This window comes from Sprattus sprattus, assembly GCF_963457725.1.
Source record: "Sprattus sprattus genome assembly, chromosome: 11".
In the NCBI taxonomy this organism is placed as follows: Eukaryota; Metazoa; Chordata; class Actinopteri; order Clupeiformes; family Clupeidae; genus Sprattus; species Sprattus sprattus.
Genome location: NC_137909.1, coordinates 2242743 through 2257679, shown reverse-complemented (window position 1 = coordinate 2257679; position 14937 = coordinate 2242743). Strand labels below are relative to the sequence as shown.

Below are 14937 nucleotides of genomic sequence, written 5' to 3'. Positions count from 1 at the left end.
ACACTCCTCCTGGAAGCAGCTCCTCACTGCTGCTCCTGCTTCTTGCCTGCTATCGCTTGCTTTTTTTTCACATTAATGTTACATTAATGTTACATTAATGCTACTTAGATACTGCCTTACTGCTCTATCCACTATCAAGCTATTTCCTCGGCTTGTACGGTGCCTCCCTGGAACTTAAATTCTTTCCTACACCCCTTCGGAGCGTAGCCTAGCATAGCTTCAGTTAACCTAGCTTAGCTTAGCCACTCAGCCCCATGACACTCGAAGACTCTCCAGACTGTGTAAGCTGTCTCAACTTGAAAAAGAAGATCAAGGAGTTGGAGACTCGGGTTGCTGTCCTGTACCAGATCTATGATGATGAGCGATTTCTGGACGGGATTGCTGATCAGCCAAACCTTGCCGACAAACCTTGCTCTCACCTGGACTTCTCACTATCTGATGAGCCATGGCCTGCTCTTGGCACAAATCCAAAGAGGCCAAGCGCCGCTTCTACCTCCAACGAAAAATGGACTAGCACCCAGGATAAGAAACGAAAAAAGCGAGGCAGAAACTCTTCCCGCATCACTTCTCCTCCTGTTGTGCTCAGAAATAGTTTTTCACCACTGGAAACTCTCCAAGGGGAGCAATTCTCCACACCCAAGGCCAAAAGGCACAGGAGTGCTATCCGTGCTGCTAACAAGCATAAAGGGCCCGGATCCCCTACACATCATGATGGTCCTCATCTGCTGCACTCGGGAGTCCCCCATTGCTACTCGACCACTACCACAAGATCGCCGAAGACTAAGGTATGCTAACACCACTAGCACTAATGCCGAGGCTTCCCACAGGCCATTAGCACTCAGAGGAGCTAACGCTGCTAGCACTAGCCTTGTAGCTAATACTGTTTACCCAAACAACCCAAGAACTGGCCCCATAACTACTGATAAAGCAAGTGTGTGGAATGCAAACACAACGCCACAGATGGCCACTATCTTGGTTGGAGATGCCATGACAGAACATGTCAAACTTGCAAGGACAGAAAATCTTTGCCTTAGCAACACATCAGTCGAGGAACTGTCGTCAGAGATACAAACAATCCTCAAGAATAAACCAAACAATGCAAAGATTATCATCCACACTGGCTCATTTGATATCCTGCACAAAAAAACTGGCAACGTGATACTTCAAGAACATTTCACCCAGCTACTGAACACTCTAAACAAACATCAAGATGTGTCTATCAGTGGACCGATTGCATGTTTTCGCAGAGGAAATTAAATCTTCAGTCGACTACTATCTTTCAACACATGGCTGGCATCTGTCTGTCTTGCACACAACCGGAGATTTATTGACAATTTCAATGTTTTTTGGAATTGTGCAGACCGTTTTCAAGCCGACGGACTCCACCCAAACCGTAGAGGGTCTAGATTACTTACAGCAAACATCAGCCACGCGCTCTTGACGACCTCAAACAGCCATAATCAAGCCTCACTCCCTATTCCTGCTGTGCCTAAGACTGACACACCCCAAACCTCCTTCCATGGAACAGAACAGAACATTCAAACAGCCTCCTCCAAGGACACGGGCCCTGCACAGACCTCCACCACCCCAAGGAATTCCCCTGGGATAAACCACCTTGTGGGGAAAGCTGTGAAGGCCCATGAACTCAGTAATATGGACTGTCAGCCCGAAAAACAACAATAGGACAGCCACCATGCTATTTCATCAAACATACCGGTCATCATAAACAGCAAATGGCATGGTAAAATGCATGGTTATAAACCCGAAACTCGTCCTAGAAGGTTGAAAACTATCCATGTTCTCCCTATATCTCCCCCAGTTTTACCTGTCAATACCCCACAGATGAAACTGGCCCTTCTAAATGTCAGATCACTAAATAACAAAACCTTTCTGGTCAACGATCTGATTAAAGAAAACAACTTAGATTGTATCTGTCTAACAGAAACTTGGCTAAACGATGACACGGCAACAGCAACTTTGATAGAAGCGTGTCCGCCTGATTACAGCTTCCACCAAGTTTCTAGGAAATCAAAAAGAGGTGGAGGAGTCGCAGCTATTTTCTCATCTAAACTGTTGTTCAAAATCACTGAGCTAGGTGAATTTACATCAATTGAATATCTTGCTATAGAGCTCAAAACTGAATCAGTACTGTTTGTTATTATATATCGGCCACCCAAGCACTCACCAATATTCATACAAGAATTCTCTGAACTATTATCACTATGTGTCACCAGATATGACAAAATAGTCCTGAATGGAGACCTTAACATCCACATTAATAAAAAAGCAGACCAAAGAACTACTGAGCTTTTAAATCTCCTCACCAGTTTCGATCTAACTCAGCACATAACGGATCCAACACACCAGCATGGAAACACACTAGATCTAGTAATAACAACTGGATTAAACATCAATAATATTTCGATAACTGATCTACCGCTCTCTGACCATCATTGTATACTTTTTGATGTGGAAATCATCTTACCAAAAACCACAAAAGAATTCTTAGTCCATAAAAGACATCTAGACGATGAAGCTACGGAGAGATTTTCTGAGCAGATTGCTCTATATGAGCCAACTAGTCATGACTGCTCTCTAAATGAAATGGTAGAAAACCTAAATGATGCATTATCATCTGTGTTAGACTCTGTAGCCCCACTTAAAACTAAAAAGAAGTTTACAAGTAGGACCTCCCCATGGCTAAAAAATAAAAATGTTAGTGAAATAAAAAGAAAATGTCGCATAGCAGAGAGAAAATGGAGAAAAACAAAGACCACTATCCACCACGGTATCTACAAAGATGCACTAACTACCTATAACAAAACCATCCGTCTAGCAAGGAAAGGTTATTTTTCCTACATTATTACAGAAAATGCCGGAAATTCCAGAGTTCTGTTCTCCACCATTGACCGGCTGCTAAACACTGTCCCTGCCCCCCCACTATCCTCAGCAGCTAAATGCGAAGAGTTTGCTCAGTTCTTCAAGAACAAAATAACATCAATCAGATCTAGTATCACTACTACTGGAGGTGAAATTGACATCAGTAGATCTTGCAACTTAACTATGAGCACTTTCACATGTATCACACTAAGTGAACTCTCTAAAATCATCATCGAATGTAAATCTACAACCTCAGATATTGATCCCATTCCCACTGCATTCTTTAAGCGAGTGTTTGATAGTGTCTCAGGTCCGGTCCTTGACATCATAAACACATCCCTTAGAACTGGCGTTTTCCCAGATGCCTTCAAAACAGCTGTTGTAAGGCCCCTATTAAAGAAACCCAAATTGGATACCAGTACACTAGCAAGCTATAGACCGATATCCAATCTTCCATTTATTAGTAAAGTCCTGGAAAAGATAGTATTAGTCCAAATAAATTCATATCTGGAAGAAAATAACATCTTGGAAGTCTTTCAGTCAGGTTTCAGAAAATATCACAGTACTGAAACCGCTCTCACCAAAATAATTAGCGACCTCAGACAAAACTCTGATGCACATAAAGTTTCTATCCTTATCCTGTTAGATCTTACTGCAGCATTTGATACCATTGATCATGACATCCTAATCAATAGACTTGAAAATCTTATTGGGTTCTCTGAGTGTGTATTGAACTGGATCAAAACATATATTAGAGGAAGGAAGTTTTATGTCAGTCTAGGAGACCATATGTCCGAGAAACATGAAAGCTGCTACGGGGTTGCACAAGGGAGCTGTTTAGGTCCATTGCTCTTTTCTCTTTATATGTTACCACTCAGTGACATCATCAGAGAGCATAGTATAGATTTTCATAGCTATGCGGATGACACACAATTGTATATTTCCGCTGAGCCAAATGATGCAACAGCAATAAACTCCATTACCAACTGTTTATTGGCAATAAACAAATGGATGAACAATAACTTTCTAAAACTCAATGAGGACAAAACTGAAGTCCTACTTATCGGCCCTAAATTAAAAAGAGAGATGCTCACCAAGAATCTAGGAGGTTTATCCCGGTGGATTAAACCTGAGGTGGTTAGTCTTGGTGTCACCCTGGACTCAGATTTGAATTTCAACTCCCACATTAACAAAGTCACCAAAACAGCTTTCTTTCACCTCAGGAACATAGCAAAGGTACGATCATTCTTAAACCAAAATGATGCCGAGAAGCTTATTCATGCTTTCATATCGAGCCGGCTAGACTACTGTAATTCACTTTTTACTGGTCTTCCCAAGAAAACAACTGTAAGACTCCAGCTCATTCAAAATTCTGCAGCTAGACTATTAACCAAAACTAAAAGGAGAGAACACATTAGTCCTGTCCTAGCTACTTTACACTGGCTTCCTGTTACCTTTAGAATTGACTTTAAGGTCCTCCTCCTCACATACAAAGCTCTAAATGGACAAGGACCTAGCTACATTGCTAACTCTCTTACTAACTACACACCAGCTAGAACACTGCGATCATCAGATACAGGTCTGTTACAGGTCACCAGAAGCAGTCATAAGAAGATTGGAGATGCAGCCTTTGTCAACTACGCCCCAAAATTATGGAACACATTACCCGTTAATATTAGGGAAGCAAACACGCTAGACACCTTCAAAAGGCAGCTTAAAACCTATCTTTTTACCAAAGCATTTTATTAATTTTATCTGGCACTTTTTATTTCTCTGTTCTCTTTGAAACTGTTTTAAGGGTTTTATGACTTTTATTACTTTTACTATTTCTCTGTAAAACTGTTTTGAGGGTACCATGGCACTTTCGGAAACCATATTGTGGCTCAATATATCACATATTATTCTCAGAGATATTTCCATAACAAATGTTCTAGTCCCCTAGGTGCAGTCACCTTCCTTAAGCCTGTAAAAGAGAGCTAGTGTCTCTCCCGAAGCCCTGAAGTGCGTTCGGTGGAAGAAGACGAAGAGGCCTCTGAAGGAAGGGTATAGAAGGAAGGGTGGCCTTTGGCCGGGGAAACATAGCTAGGGAAAATATTTAACAGGGTAGGTCGGAATCTATGGAGCAGCACTATGGTTTCGACTGCGCTAAATACCAGGCAGAAGGGTTTTATTACTTTTATTATGATTTTAATATTTTAAGCCTATCGGAACATCAGGTTCTGATACGATGTTGACCAATATTTTATTGCTCCTGCTGCTTGCTCTTATTGATTTTATGTAAAGCACTTTGAATTGCAACTCCTGTACGAAATGTGCTATATAAATAAAGTCTTACTTACTTACTTACTTACCTATCTTCCTTTAATCACCAGATACTAAATGCCTGACATTGAAATGAAAAATAAATCCTGTACACTGGCATTGTTCTGCAACATTGTCTATTGAACTTTAGTTAAAATTCGTTCAGATATTGCTTATCATGCTTATTGCTTATCATTTGTTTAAATGAACATCTGCACACTATTATAATTACTGCACTTGGTTTGGGACTGTACTGTTAAGGTGCATTCATGGGCTCAGCTACTGTGCTATATGAACATTGCCTTTAAAAGCAAGCAACCAACCTGTAAATCAATGTGAAACTCAACCCAAGATGAACAGAAATTGTGAGTAAGAATGCTCTTTTTTTCGCAACAATTTGTGAAATAAAGAAATGTCAACATGCTTCAGTGTTCTGCTTCTTGTATAACAAACAAACACAATTTTCATCTTCAGGAACTCATTTCAATAACATGATGCATACGAAGAGGTGTTCAGGGCTAGTCTAGGCTATTGCTTGATGTGCTACATGGTTTTGTATGCAACGCATAGTGTTAAGGACAGTTAGCGCAATCACTTCGTGACATGAGCAACAGACGTTTAACCCGATGTGAAATAAACAGGCAAGCCAAGACGGCAATACGTTTATGTAGGCAAGCTTGTCACTATTAAAAGCTTATTTTGACGAAAGTTCGGTTAACAACACGTCACTTGTGTGTTTAGTTCTATGACTTCGTAAAAGTCTGGGCAATACATATTGTCTGCCGAAATAGGCAATTAGGATAATGAAGATTATAATATAATAAAGAAATGTAATTGAAATTGAATGCAGTCGCTGTCGCGGTCTCTGTAGCTGTCCGCTTGTGTGTGCCTGTGTATGTCAACCGCGAGGTCATAGCAACCATCATAGCAACGAACCAAAGACGATTTGATAAACAGTTGATCGGAACGTCTGTAGCGTCATCCGGAACTTCGTGTGACATAAAGATTCTATATCATTCACGTGAAAAACAAAACAGCTGATAGGAACGTCTCTGTTGCGTCACCCGGAACTTTTGGCTAGCCCGGAACTTTTCGCTCATGACATGGGAAACCAGTGGGTCTGGAACCTCTTCTCCTTCCCACCCACAGTCCGAGATGATCTGAGCATACACGAGGAGGAGGCTCTTGTCGAGCTCAGCTCAAATGTGGACTTGAAACAGAGACTGGTAGAAAAGCCGATTACGCAATTCTGGTTGAGTATTGAGAGCGAGTTTCCCCATATGTCCGCCAAAGCCATGAGAGTCCTGATCCCCTTCACCTCCACTTACCTATGTGAATGTGGGTTTTCCGCTCTGACCCTGATCAAAAACAAATACCGGTCAAGGCTACAAGTACAGGATGACTTGAGGCTGTTTCTTTCTTCTGTGCAACCTCGCATTGAACAGCTGTGCGCATCAAAGGAGCGCCCGCACTGTTCGCATTGAGAATGCTTGAGATTGAGAACATGCGTTGTTAAAATAGCGACAAGTGTATAATTAGCCTAAAAGTAGGCCTAAATCGGAATATGGAATGTGTTGACGTCTGTTAAATTCAGGATATCTTTATTATTATTATTATTATTATTATTATTATTTCAGTTGACGTCTTGTGTTGACGCGGGTTCAGTTTGACACTGCCGTCTGTTAAGTTGTCTGCTGTTGAAAACGATAGTTTATGAATTTGCAATGACAGTTCAATTTTAAAAGTAGGCATAGGCCCTCTGTTCGTGATGTTTCAATAAAAGTAGCCTCTGACATGGAAATATTGGATGGACATTTTATGAATAGGCCCTTTTTTGTGAATGTACTTTGTTCAAAGAAATACAATTAAAAAAAACATGTAGGCCTATTGGGCTATCAGTTGTTTTTGAAACATCCTTCCAGGAACACAAAATACCTGTGTGGGGTAGGTTGGGGGGGGGGAGGGGGGCTTGGTCCTCCTTATTTTTTCCAAGGGGAGGCTCACATTCAATGAAATTGAAAACCCTTGCTCTAGACCATTATTGTTAGGTCATTGCTAACGCTACACCAAAAATCCATTAAAATACATGGTAGCTAGCTATAGCCTTGTTGCTAATTAGTAACGTGAGCAGGCATATCTCAACAGATATTGACAGCGTATTAATTTTAAAAGAGGAACATAGAAGCGCGATCAAGGCATTTGTCTATCGAAAAGATGTTTTTGCCGTCCTTCCTACGGGATCAGGTTAAAGTTTGAATGTATCAGATGGTCATACTACGTTGCTCTGATTGGTTCTAGGAATCCAATTGAGCGAAGAGGCATTTTTTCCCCCTGGTTCGTTGAAACACGGCCCATAATCACAGCCCAATAGTTCAGTATCAGACTCATATTCTGACTAGAATTATGAGTATGACACCGTCAGGCTATACCGCGGTTGAAACGGTATGGCCAAATCTCTCCCGGTAGACACATTTCTACCGTTGCACGGTATATACCGTCCAGCCCTAACTGTATCCCAATAATGAAACATAATTCTCTCACAATATTTTCTCAAAACTGTTATCGTGATATCAACATTATTATTATCAAGTAAGTGTTATGTTAGTGAATGAATGCTGCCCCCTAGAGGCTAGAGAGTTGATGAGTTGTATGAGGTAGTGAACACGATACAGTAAAGCTCCAGTCATCTACCAACCCGGTGTTGTCTCATCTTACTTTAGTTATAGGTTATACACCTAATAACACAACATGGTGTCAGAAGTTTGTAAGACTTAGTTTGGACCTGTTTTGAAGACCTTAGAAGAAAAAACTTTTGGAGTGCTACAACAACCGGAGTTAGCTTGGTACGCGCGCGAAAGGAGCCGCCTAGCATGGGCACCAAAGTATTCTCAAAATTAGACGCAAACTCAGGATTCTGGCAAATTCCTCTTTTAGGCCGCAAGGTGAAGCACGAAAAGTGCTTTAGAAAATGAATCCCGTTCCACTCACTGGCATCTACACAATCTTTAGCTTATAAAAAAGAACCAGTCGTGGTTAGTTACCAAAAAAAAGTTCGTCGCTGATTTTCCAGTCGATTGTCTATATGGCTTTGTTTTATGCAGAACTAGAGACTTCAGAGCGTAATAAGATTTTTGTCGGGAGCCGTGCCACGGTTCGACACGTGATCATGCTACACCAATGAGAAGGCTGCTTTTTGACAACAGAATGGAAAAATGGCGGCTCCCGTGCGGTTAGAAACATCGTTAAAGATAGAGGAAAACACTTGAACATCCTCAAAATTGGGCTAAATTAATTCTAATTAGTGCTGTATACATAGCCGCGTCCAAGAAGAACAATGAGGCAAATATACGATAATGTTATTTTTATGTTAAGTCATTTAGATCAAGTTTGACATACATGGGCATACACATTACTGACGATCTTACATGGACTGTGAACACCCAGCACACCGAAGAAATCAAGGCAAAGACTCTACTTCCTACGTCAGCTAAGGTGATCTTAACTATGAGAAATCATAGGCTTAGATGATACACAAACAATTCCATGCAACATTGTAAGAAGTCATCACAGAAATACAATAATCATCCCAACTTTAGAAATCCAGGGAGGGGGTTGACTTTTCCTCATTGATCTGGAGCACTCACACCTAATTGTAAGCCCTGTCAGACCCTCGTTTGTAATTGTGATTAACATTAAATAAGGGTTAAATACATTATATCAATAAGACACAGCACAAAATACAGTAGTAATAAGGATAAGTGCAACGGCCCAGTGGTTGAGAAACACTGCACTAGGACATCAAGTCTGAAATGCCATCAGCGGTTGCACAGTGAAGAAAAGCCATGTAAATGCTTGAATTCTGAAGTTTGAAGTTTGCCCTTCTCAAATGCATATGTTGATACTCATGCCAATGTGGAAAAACTTCTAAACAAGCTGGGTCTTTAAAACATCACCTGATAGTACATGGCAGGGAAGGTCCACATAAATGTGCCTGACCTTTTATATGTTTACAATATGTAAAGGCATTTTCACTGGCATTTTCATATGCAAAAACATACTATGTGGGAAAACATTTACAAGGTCTTCAACTCTGTTTGTGTGTGTGTGTGTGTGTGTGTGGAAGAGAAGACTGGAGAGAAGCCTCGTGAAGGTGCCCAGTGTGTGCACACTCACACTCACACACATGCACATCCTCATATAGGCTGTAAGGTGAACCCTGTTTCCGTTTCAACCTGCTACACTGTCTGGCATCTACAGATGTGGCAGTCATTGCTGTAAGTGTGCAGACAGATTTGCCATGCACTTTATATGTTTTTTTACAGGGACTGGCAACAGGACATGTATCATTGACATTACCAAGGTGTCATCAGCTCTTGGAACCAGTGTGTTTTCAGCCTTGATCGGAATTCAAACATTTTCTGGGTGTGACTCCACAAGTGCCTTTAATGGCAAAGGAGAAAAAAAAGACATTTTCTGTTGCATGTGAGAAAGATGAGTACCTAAAGGCTTTTAAAAGTTTAGGTACTAACTTAAACTTGGAGCAGTCAACATTTGCATTTCTTTGCCAGTATGTATGCCACTTATATGATCAGTCGGCAGCTGATAATGTAAATAAAGCTAGGTTCAAGGCTTTCTGTATGACATCATCAGCCTTGCCAGAATTATCCATTCCCCCTACCACTGATGCCCTCCATCAGCACTGCAAAAGGGCAAACTACCAGGCTGCAATAATGAGGTCCTGTCTCAAACATAATATAAGTGCTCCATCACCTGCTGGATATGGTTGGCAAATAGAGAATGGGAACTTGCACGTCACCTGGATGACTAGAAATCCGGCCCCTGACAGTGTTTTGCATGTGATACACTGTGGCTGCAAAGGTGCCTGTGAGACAGACAGATGTTTTTCTGCAGGATTGTGTTGCATAGTTGACCTATGTCGTTGCTGTAGGAACTGGAAGATAACTGTCCTGACACTGACACTAACAGTGAGGACTGAGTGTCCCTAATCTGTTATTTCTTATTCAGTTTTGTACAGTTTTATATATCATATTTCATGTTTCATAAAGAGTGTTTTTATGGTTCATTAGTGTTGTTTTCATTTGTGGAAGAATAAATGAATGAATGAACAAACAGATGGTCATTGGTATTTACAATTACTGCCTTTTATTGATACATGGAGGTTTATTTGTCACATACATAAAAATACTACTATTTTTTATGTGCGAGTGTCAAGAAAGAAAGATCAAGAAATATTTTTCATAAATAGCAAGAGGGAGTTTAAAGAGCAGTGTGTGAAAAAAGGTGTAATTGATGTTTTATAGTCATTGTGTGTGTTCAGGATAAGGAATGCTTGAGGAAAGAAGCTCCTCCTCAGTCTCTCTGTTCTGGTCTTGTAGCAGCAGAGACGTTTGCCTGACCTCAGTGTTTTGAAAAGTCCATGGTCAGGATGTTAGGAATCCTTTACAATACCTTGGGCGCTGGTAGGTAGGTCTTTTCTTGTAGGTCTCCTGCAGAATATGGAGAGATGCTCTGATGATTCGGTGCTGCAGTCACAGGCTGTACAGTTCCCATACCAAGTGATGCTGTCAGGACACACAGCTGATGGTGCTGAACTTCCTCAGCTGATGTAGGAAGTACAGTCTTTGCCTTGATTTCTTCGGTGGGTGTTCACAGTCCATGTAAGATCCACAGTAATGGGTATTCCCATGTATGTTAAACTTGATGTCAATGACAACATAAAAATAACATTATCGTATATTTGCCTCATTGTTATTCTTGGACGCGGCTATCTATACAGCACTAATTAGAATTAATTTAGCCCACTTTTGAGGATGTTCGGATGTTTTCCTCTATCTTTAACGATGTTTCTAACCACACGGGAGCCGCCATTTTTCCATTCTGTTGACAAATGCAGCCTTCTCATTGGTGTAGCATGATCACGTGTCGAACCGTGGCACGGCTCCCGACAAAAATCTTATTACGCTCTGAAGTCTCTAGTTCTGCATGAAACAAAGCCATATAGACAATCGACTGGAAAATCAGCGACGAACTTTTTTTTGGTAACTAACCACGACTCGTTCTTTTTTATAAGCTAAAGATTGTGTAGATGCCAGTGAGTGGAACGGGCTGAAACGAAAACCGTGTTCACCTTACGGCCTATTTCTGAAGACTCCAGATTGCTAACCACATTCATCACACCGTTCGGGCGGTACTGTTTTAAACGTTTATGCTTTGGAATTTCATCAGCACCAGAGCACTTCCAACGAAGAATGTCGAGGATACTGGAGGGCTTAGAGGGAGTGCTGTGCCAGATGGATGACGTGCTGGTCTACGCTGAGACGCAGTCAACCCATAATGACCGCCTGTGGAAAGTGCTGAAGAGGCTGGAAGAGAATGGCGTGACACTGAAAACAGAAAAATGTGAGTTCTCAAAAAGCTCAGTCAAGTTCCTGGGTCAAGTCATTGATGCTCAGGGCGTCAGAGCGAATCCAAACAAGATAAAAGCGCCCACTGCCATGGAGGAGCTTAGAGACGTCAGCGGGGTGAGACGGTTCCTGGGCACTGTGAACCACCTTGGGAAATACATACCTCAGCTGGCAGAGAAGACACAGCCACTGCGAGATCTTCTGCGAGAAAAAAATATGTGGACATGGGGACAGCCCCAGCAGCAGGCGCTTTACAGCATCAAAGGAGAGCTCAGTAGCCCACCTGTCATGGCACTGTAAAACACACAGGCATATACGATTGTGTCTGCCGACTCATCCTCATATGCTTTGGGAGCTGTCCTGCTACAGAAACAAGAAGACCACACACTGAAACCAGTACATATGCTTCACGTGCTCTCAGTGACACAGAAAGAAGATATGCCCAGATTCGAGAAAGAAGCCCTAGCAGTCACATGGGCATGCAAACGCTTTTCACACTTTCTGGTCGGCATAGACTTCCACATTGAAACCGACCACAAACCACTTGTGCCGCTGTTAGGGGTAAAAGACCTGGATGAACTTCCACCACGAATCTGCGCATGAGACTGATGCGATATCGCTACACAATTGCGCATGTGCCTGGAAAACTCATGGCCACTGCAGGCGTCCTGTCGAGAGCTCCCCAGAAAGGAGAGCCTGATACTCACCTGGAAACGCAGCTCAACCTGTATGTCAACATGATCCTGTCCAGCTTGCCTGCCACAGAGACAAGACTACAGGAAATAAAAGAACACCAAGACAGAGGAGAGGTAATACAGGAAGTAAAAAAGTACTGCCATGAAGGTTGGCCTGACAGATGTAGAACAGATGGGAGAATTCGTCAGTATGCACCTTTGAGGGAGAACTAACAGTGGAAAAAGGCCTGTTACTGAGAAATAAAAGACTTGTCATACCAAAAACATTACAGGCAGACATAAAGGACAAACTGCATGCAGGCCATCTCGGCATAGTCAAGTGCCGAGAACGAGCCAGACAGTCAGTCTGGTGGCCAGGTTTAAGCACCCAGCTCAAGGACCTGGTAGAAGCGTGTGACACCTGTGCGAGAGACAGGGTCCACCATAAGGAGCCACTGATGCCTTCGGACATCCCAGAGAGACCATGGGAGGTCGTAGGAGCCGACCTTTTTGAGTGGAACCAGCATCAGTATCTCCTGATAGTGGATTATTTTTCCCGTTACATTGAGATAGCCAAACTGTCCAGCACTACTTCAGCCGAGGTCATACAGCATCTCAAGTCTATCTTTGTCAGACACGGGATCCCCTCAACAGTAAGAACGGACAATGGTCCCCAATTTTCATCTGATCTTTTTTGTCAGTTTGCAAAAGGCTGGTCATTCCAACACAGCACATCAAGCCCAAGATTCCCTCAGAGTAACAGGGAAGCAGAACATGCAGTGAGAACCATCAAGAGCATGCTAAAGAAGGAGTCTGACCCATATCTAGCACCAGGCATGAAAACAGGTCAGGGGTGAAAAAGGTGAGGAAGATATTACCCCTCTGAGGGGGTCCGGGGGCATGCTCCCCCGTAAGCAAAATTTAAATATTCCATATTTTCAAGCATCAATCGGATGCATTTTGAGATGCTGTTTTTCCAACCTGGGGAGAGCTGGAGAAACTTAACTTCAGCCATGAGTCAAAAATGATAATGGCCTCCTTACTAAGTATTATGCAACCCATTTCATGCCAGCCTGTCACTGGGTCTAACATTTACAGTATATGAGGCACAATGTGGTAAGGGCTCCAGTCATCTACCAACCCGGTGTTGTCTCATCTTACTTTAGTTATACACCTAATAACACAACAGTAAGCACATCGCCTACACACAAGTCCAGATAACCTGCAGCGATTGGGTATCTAACCCTGCTGAATTGACTGAGGCCTAGGCTCCTTAATGTGTAAGTCCGGAAACTGCCTTCTATCTGACCTCAATAGAAGGTATTGACTTTCATTCCACAGCTGTTCAAATCCACTATAGCATGAATGAAATCCTGCTCACAAAGTGGGAGATTTAGCTGTTCTCACAATACGAATATAAAGATGATACAGAGAGCAAAATGTCAGAGCTCTATGGGACTGGGTCGGATCTTTATATGAAGATTGCTCTAAATCGTGTCAGTAGATCTGTCAGGTGTGCTTTATTATCGAAGTGGAACAGTGTAGGGATTGCGCTTTTTATTAGAATCTAATTTAGATAAAAGGGGCAACATTTCAAGGTGTTGTGCGTTTTAGATATCAGCTGATTTTATTTCATCTGACATCAGGGAACGTTCTCTCTTTTAGCGCGGTTGACCTGGGTTCAAATCCTGTTCGCAGCAGGTTGTCGCTTTGAACGCAATCGTCTACATATCGGACATTTACCTAAATAATGTTTGTATATTGTGTTCATATTTATGTATTCAGTAGTGGTAGAGTATGCGTCATTCAGTTATAGTAGTGTAAAAAAGCTAAAGAGTACAGATACTCTAACGGCGTGACCAGTTGCTCGAAAACTGCAAATAAAGTAAATGGAAGTCAACAGACGCCGTTAACATAAGACTGGGGTCCAAAGGAAAAAAGTGTCGGGTGGCTACAAGCAGATACAAAATAAGGGTACATTGGCTATTAAGCCTAGGCTACTAGATGGGAAGCAACATTTACCTACCTCAACTACACCCTGTGCTTCACGACCACCAAGGATCCAGCGCAGCATGACCAGCTTTTTGATGCAGGCTTCCCCAGACAGACAGAAGGTGTTATCTTACTCCAAGCGAAATACTAAAATGTGGTTAATGCAAGATGACAAGACGGCAAAATGCTCAAGTGAAGCACCTCATTATGTTTCGTTTTGGAATTCATGTCCCCACTAGTCTTTTCAGAGAACCTCAAGACGCATGACGCGCTGGATGTACGGAAAACGAAATGGGCCAAAAGTATTGCCGCTAGCAAAGCTGCCGTTAGTTTTAAATATTTTGGTCACATATCACATACAGCCGCGGAAAAAATTAAGAGACCACTTCAAAATTATCAGTTTCTCTGGTTTTACTATTTATTGGTGTGTGTTAAAGTAAAATGTACATTTTTGTTTTATTCTATAACCTACTGGCAACATTCCTACCAAATTTCAAATAAAAATATTGTCATTCAGATAATTTATTTGCAGAAAAATGACAATTGGTCAAAATAGCAAAAAAGATGCAGTGTCTTCAGATCTCGAATAATGCAAAGAAAACAAGCTCATATTAATTTTTAAACCACACAATACTAATGCCTTAACTTAGGAAGAGTTCAGAAAT

General features: G+C 41.8%; 1 protein-coding gene across 1 annotated transcript in view; it reads right to left on the bottom strand.

Annotated features, from left to right (window-relative positions):
* Positions 1-14512, bottom strand: part of wdr41 (WD repeat domain 41) — a 55848-nt gene extending 41336 nt beyond the window's left edge. The window contains exon 1 of the mRNA XM_080848098.1: positions 14307-14512. Within this exon, the coding sequence (XP_080704224.1) occupies positions 14307-14354 (48 nt within the window). The 5' untranslated portion in view covers positions 14355-14512. The remainder of the gene's footprint in view (positions 1-14306) is intronic.
* Between the last annotated feature and the right edge of the window lie 425 nt (positions 14513-14937).